At 42.0% G+C, this 6,160-nt stretch overlaps 1 protein-coding gene across 5 annotated transcripts in view; it reads left to right on the forward strand.

Moving 5' to 3' along the window:
* Positions 1-4,596, forward strand: part of AP3M2 (adaptor related protein complex 3 subunit mu 2) — a 59,149-nt gene extending 54,553 nt beyond the window's left edge. For all 5 annotated transcript variants that reach the window (XM_045186598.3, XM_053916856.2, XM_053916852.2 and 2 more), the window contains 2 exons: positions 15-159; positions 1,287-4,596. In XM_045186598.3, coding sequence (XP_045042533.1) covers positions 15-159; positions 1,287-1,387 — 246 coding nt within the window. In that variant the 3' untranslated portion in view covers positions 1,388-4,596. The remainder of the gene's footprint in view (positions 1-14; positions 160-1,286) is intronic.
* The last annotated feature ends 1,564 nt before the right edge of the window (positions 4,597-6,160 follow it).

Consider the following 6,160-nt stretch of genomic DNA (forward strand, 5'->3'; position numbering starts at 1 on the left):
TTCTTTCTTTGAAGATGCTGTCTTGGGATGTAGGAAAGATAAATCCCCAAAAGCTACCAAGTTTGAAGGGGACCATGAGTCTTCAGGCTGGAGCTTCCAAGCCAGATGAGAACCCCACAATTAACTTGCAGTTTAAGATCCAGCAGCTGGCCATTTCTGGTAAGTGCCCACAGCACAGGTGGTTTTGAAGAGAACGGAAGTGACTCCCTGCTTATCAAGCTTGGTTTCATGGCCTGACATGTGATCTTTAGTGAAGTCCTTCCTAGCACACTTCTGGGGAAAGTTTACAATCCTTGCGTTAAAGTTGGCTTCAGTGACCTGAATAAAAGTCGTCTAAGACACAGATGAGAAGGAAACCATATTGGTAGGCAGGAGCTGAGTCTCCTAGGCTTGTCGCTGGGAGGTTCCCTAGGTCTTCAGTGTGGGAATGCTTCTGCTCTCTCAGCTGGTGACTGAAAACAATAATTTCCCCTCTTTTCCCCCAATTTCAGGACATGTTCACATTTGCTTTTATTATCATTTAGAACCCTTGGGCCTACCCAAGTTGGTTCGCTGTAGTCTGCACCTACCTTGGGGTGATAGAAATAATAATAGTTACCACTTACTGGGCATTTACTGTGTACGGGGCACTGTTTTAAGCGCTTTTCATCTACTAGTGAATCCTTTGAACAATTCTGTAAGATAGAAAGGAGATTATGTGAAGTTCCTATTTTTCTTTACCAACAGGCCTTGTCTAAATTAAGGGATTAGAATTCACTTAAATTATAAACTCTTTCATCTTAAAATATTTAATAAGCTTAAAATTTTATATGGTGTAAAATTTTTTAGCTTAGTATAGTATAGTGAGAATAGCTAGAAAACGTTCATTTATTATTTTATTATTTTCCATTATTCATTCAATTATAATTTATTTCATTATTAATTTCTTGATTTTGTTATCATTATTAATTCATGTACTCAGTACAATAACTAGAGAAAAACATACAGTAGTCTTACTTTTTCTTTGCCCTCATTTCAGTCTGTGTATAACTTGCTGCCCTTTCCACCTAGAAACAGGTCTTCTAATAGGATAGCTTTTGGTTACAGAAATTTTTTATTATTAGTGTATACACTAAGAATGAAGAATCTATCAGTTTCATGTGAATGATGTAGTAAATGAAACTTTTTCTGGTTCATTGCTACTACTATCTTTATCCCACTGATCTCTTTGAATGGAAATGAATTTGAACAGTTATGCTATCTGCTTCCATGAATTATACTTATGTCATATTCTTCCTTCCTTCCAGGACTCAAAGTGAACCGTCTGGACATGTATGGAGAGAAGTACAAACCCTTCAAGGGAATCAAGTACATGACCAAAGCTGGGAAGTTCCAAGTTCGAACCTGAAGGGAGAGTTTTGTGAAGGGAACAGTCACGAACACTTTTTCCTTTCTTACTTGTCTAAAAGTAAAAAATATCACTGTCTCCTAGGTCAAGCCCCTTCTGGACCCACCCACTCCCTTTTTTCCTTAGCCTTCAGTGCCTGGGACTAATCAAGGGAGAAAAGGGTCGCCAGGGAGGATGGGACAGAACTGAAACGCAGTCAGCACCAACTCAGTTCTCAAAGAGGAGCTGTGTGATGGAGGCCAGAGATACCTGATACTATATTCAACTATTTTTAACATGATCGCCCTAGGAAAACACTAGCATTTGTTACTTGTTTGGCTTTAATATCTAAAGCCAATGAAGACTTCTTTGTTATTATTTTTTAAGGTAGGTAGGAAGGAAGGGAGGAAGGAAGGAAAAGAAGGAGGGAAGGAAGGAAGAAAGGAAAGAAGGAGGGAAGGAAGGAAGGAAGGAAGGAAGGAAAGTAAGGAAGGAAAGTAAGTTAGTTTGGAAGAAAATGAATGTTTGTGAAGCAAAGGCCAGTTACGGATCTGATCTCTGAGGGGAAGAAAGTGGAAACAGTGTTAAAGAAGGATGAGGACCCAACGTGAAAGTGGCACGAAAAGCAAATCCCACATGGAGGAGGGTTGGAAAGAATACAGCCGAGTTCATTTATTTCTGATCCCTCTGCTTTCATATATTAAAAAAAATTTTGTACTTCTAGAAATGAACTGGAAACTTCTAAATTCAAGTCCACTATTGATATGGAAAACCCCAGGAGAATCTGATTTTCCCTTGAAGACCCTGACTATCTGACCAGTTTCCCATACTATCTGCTGCTTGCCTTTAGGACTTGGTCTGTCATCTTCAGTGGGAAGGTGACTTGTCCTTTTCCCAGTTGTGGCTGCCAGAAACGCCTCTTTCCCTAACCCAAAACAATTCTATTCACTTTACAGAATTCACCAGCCTTTTCCTGTTACCTGAGGAGTTTCATGAAAGCCAGTCCAGGGCAGCTGTATTTTGTATCTCGTAGTATCAGAGTGTAGACGGCCAGCTCATTCCTCGCAAAGGTGTAGCCCAACTGTAACCCAGTGATGCCTTGTTTTCCTTGGTCAGTGCTGGGCAGCTCCAGGAGTCTAAGCCGCCCTGTCCGAGACTTTTCCATCCGTAAGCCGAAGTAAACAGAATGCTTACCATTGAGAGTGTGGTTGGTTCATCCTTGAAGCTGCTCAGTTAAAGTTATTTCCTGTCTTTTTTTCTATACGATGTACTTATCAACAATAGATATCTAAGAGTCCATTTTTCTTGTAAGGCCAACCCCCTCCAAGTCCCCCAAATCTCTGAATAAAACTAATGCTGTAGGAAGATGAGCCACGTCGATAATGTATAACCCAATTTCAGAAACATGGCAACTGGAGGGTTACCTCAGGCTCTCCCAGCGCGTGATTTTTATTCTAGTTCAGTGGGTCTGCTACCCATTGGTACATTTATGTAAAAGACAGGTTTTTAAAAATTGTAGCTTAAGTAGTGATAGTGCGCTCTACTCCATGCATGGAGAACAACGAAGACCTATAGTCTCCAAACCCTATGATTTTTCTTCAAAGCCTCATTTCCAAAATACTTCAGTGATTTGTTTTTCTAGTTTGAACTTCCTACTCGCTGGACTTGGTTTTGCTGCAGAGTCGTGTCGCTCCGTGGTTTTCCTCTGGGATATATTGTGACTGTGCGCTGTGTTTCAGATTCCATCACTCCAGAATTTGTCGTGATTACTGTCTCCCATGTATACACCCACTGTGGTAAGGAAACATCTCTGCCTGCGGCTCATAGAATACTTAGCATTACTTCTCCCTGGGGCTCTGGAGGATTTTAAACTTTCACAGAGGACAACTAACTTGGCCCCTGAATATTTTTAGTGTTTTTGAGTCCACCTGGTTTAGTTCCTCCGGGGCAGCTCATCCTAATCTCAAGTGAAGAAGTTAAGGAGAAATAACGTATCTAGGGCTATGGGACCTGCAGGCCTTAGCACAGAAGAAACGATCACAGCGCCTGCGTAGCAGACGTGTGGAGCGCAGTGGAGCCTCATCGCAACCACCTGCCATGCGTTAGTGTAATAGTTCGGGGTGTCTCGATCGAGCTGTGTAGTTGCATGTGTTTAACACATGCAGAAGCATCTTCTCGGTTTAAGTCTTAATAAAGTTGAGTTTTATCAGTCCTCCTTGTGCTAAGTGTTTTGTTATTAGGACTAATGATGATGCTGTGCCACGTGTGCCTCAGTAGAAGCAGTAAGAAATAATTCAGGAGCACCTTACTGTTGTGCTTTTCACCCAGCAGACCTAAAGCCATATGTATAGTTTGCTTCCCATATGCGTCCTGACAGGGAATTGAACCTTCAAACTTTTGGTGCATGGGACGACGCTTCAACCGAGCCACCCAGACAGGGCCGTATAAACAACATTTTTAAGCTTGTGAGGACAAGGGTCCAGATCAAATTATTTTTCCCCAGTGTGACAAAACCATTAAAGCTGCTGATGTCTATCCTAATGCTTTCTCCATTCTCTTGATCTTTGTTGATTAATTCTGACATGAAACAGGGCTTCAAGGTCCTAAACTTCTTAGTTGTAGAGGAGATTCCTTGGAAGGTAAGAAAGACCTTGGGAGTTTCGATCCAGTGTAGACTCTGGTGGTTATCCCATAGCTGTACTAATTTCCCTCTGTAAGTCCCTCACGGCCATAAAGAGATTTTAGTACTTCTTTTGGTTCACTTACCATAGCGTTTAGTTTCCATTCTAGCTATCTGAGTCATTAATCTCTCTTCCCTTGGCCTGGCTCTTTTCCTAGCTTTGGGGTGTGACCAGGTATATTTTATACTTGTACTTTGCTTTCTGACCAGCAGGTGGTGACTCGGTGTCAGCAATGAGATTAATTTCTTGCTAGAATTTTAAAAGGGTAACTGACTATGAAACTAAAAATTTCCCAAGGATTGTTTTATAGGATCCCAAGTACTAGAGACTGCGTGAGTCTTTGGCTTTCTAGGTAAACAGGGAACCGAGTGTTTCTGACACTTCGATAACCAGACTTAAGGGTGGTCCCCAGGAGGACTGTAGTTTCAATCATCTGAGTTCCTCGAGTCTACCCATTAAGACTGATTGCGTGATTACCTGAGAGTCCGTCTTGTTCTTCCAGTCCATTAGCATCCGTTTCTTTTGTTAACTGAATGGGGATAGTGAGAGGAATATATAGGAATTAATAGGATTATAATATATTCCTATATATTAAATAGGAATATGTTATAATCCTATTTGATTTGCCCTTGTGCCCATTTCCTTCCCATGACAAGTTGCAGACCTTTTATCCTGAATTTCCTAACCCACCCTGATTAATAATGTGCTGCTCTTTGAGTGTATTTTAGTAGAATTTAAACGAATCTGTCTTGCAAGCTGGGAGTCTGCCCTGTAGCTCAGTCAGTGGCCTCTTCTGAGTAATTTTCTGTATCTAGTGTGTGGTTTGTTTCCAGGACTTCACTCAGAGGAATGCTGGGGTCTTTTAACTTTGCATTTCTATCCCAGGAGGCCTGATGGCCTCAGTTCATTTCATTAACCCAACTCACTGAAGAAAAGCTCGTCACACGAGGGGGAGGGGATGAAACCAGCTGAATTCCTACCCAGAGATTCAGGAGCTGGGGGTCTTGTTTACTGGTGTCCCCTGGCCGTTTTTCTGAAATGGCTGAATGAAAGACACATTTATCAAGTAAAATCTGCCGCTTGCACAAGAAAACGTGTAAGCAGTCTGAAGTCTAGAAATCTGTGACTTAGTTTCTGAGACCTTTATTTAACTGCTCCTGGCCTTCAGCACTCCAGGGAAGTTTTTCCCCACCCACCAGCACCACTGAATCCAGCTCTTGGGCCTTAGAGTGTCTTTCTTTCAAGTGTTGAAACTACTTTTCTTCTAAGAATCTCTTTAATGGAACAGTCTTAAAACATTGAGAGAGAGAGAGAGAGACCTACAACCACATTTTCCGTCTCCAAGAAACTGTCAGCATATGTAACAGCAAGCATTGCATCAGCAGATTTATTCTTGGATCTGGGCTGCCAGCGATGACTGTTGGGCAGCAGCCAGGTATATGGGTTGGATCTCCACAGCGGTGGACAAAGCCATCTAAGAGAAGCAGAAAGCAGCTTTCCTTAGGTAATATAACTTGTGTGGACTGGTCTGGGAGTCAATTCTTTCTGATGGACAGGAAAGCAAAATAGAATGGGGGGAAATGGCCCAAATACTGGTCTCTAGTCTGAACCAACAGCTGGTATGTTGCTATGTTAGCAGGTCATGCATAGGCTCTTCTTATCCCTTTGTTTCTCCTTTACAGTACTGTGGTTGCTGTCCAGGGAGCCTCCCTAGCTCCCTACGCTATCCCCAGCCATCACTTGCTTAATATTCCTAAGGCATGCTCAATTCATCACTCCCCTGGAGCAAAAACCTCAGTGACTCCCCATTGCCTACAAAGTTTAAGTCCAGACTCACTTTGGCATTTAAAGTCCCCATGATCTAAATTCCACCCTATAGTCCCTAGCTGGGTGGCTCAGTTGGTTGGAGCATTGTCTTGCACACCAAAAGATTGTGGGTTCGATTCCCAGTCAGGGCACATACATAGGTTGAGGGGTCAGTCCCCAGTTGGACAGCACCAACTGATGTTTCTTTCCCTGTCAAGCTAAAATCAATAAACATATTTTTTAAATAATAAAGAAATAACTTCCCACCCACATTCTTCACGAACTTCACTTCAAACTGTATTACTCA

Source organism: Desmodus rotundus, chromosome 13 (genome assembly GCF_022682495.2).
Source record: "Desmodus rotundus isolate HL8 chromosome 13, HLdesRot8A.1, whole genome shotgun sequence".
Classification (NCBI taxonomy): Eukaryota; Metazoa; Chordata; class Mammalia; order Chiroptera; family Phyllostomidae; genus Desmodus; species Desmodus rotundus.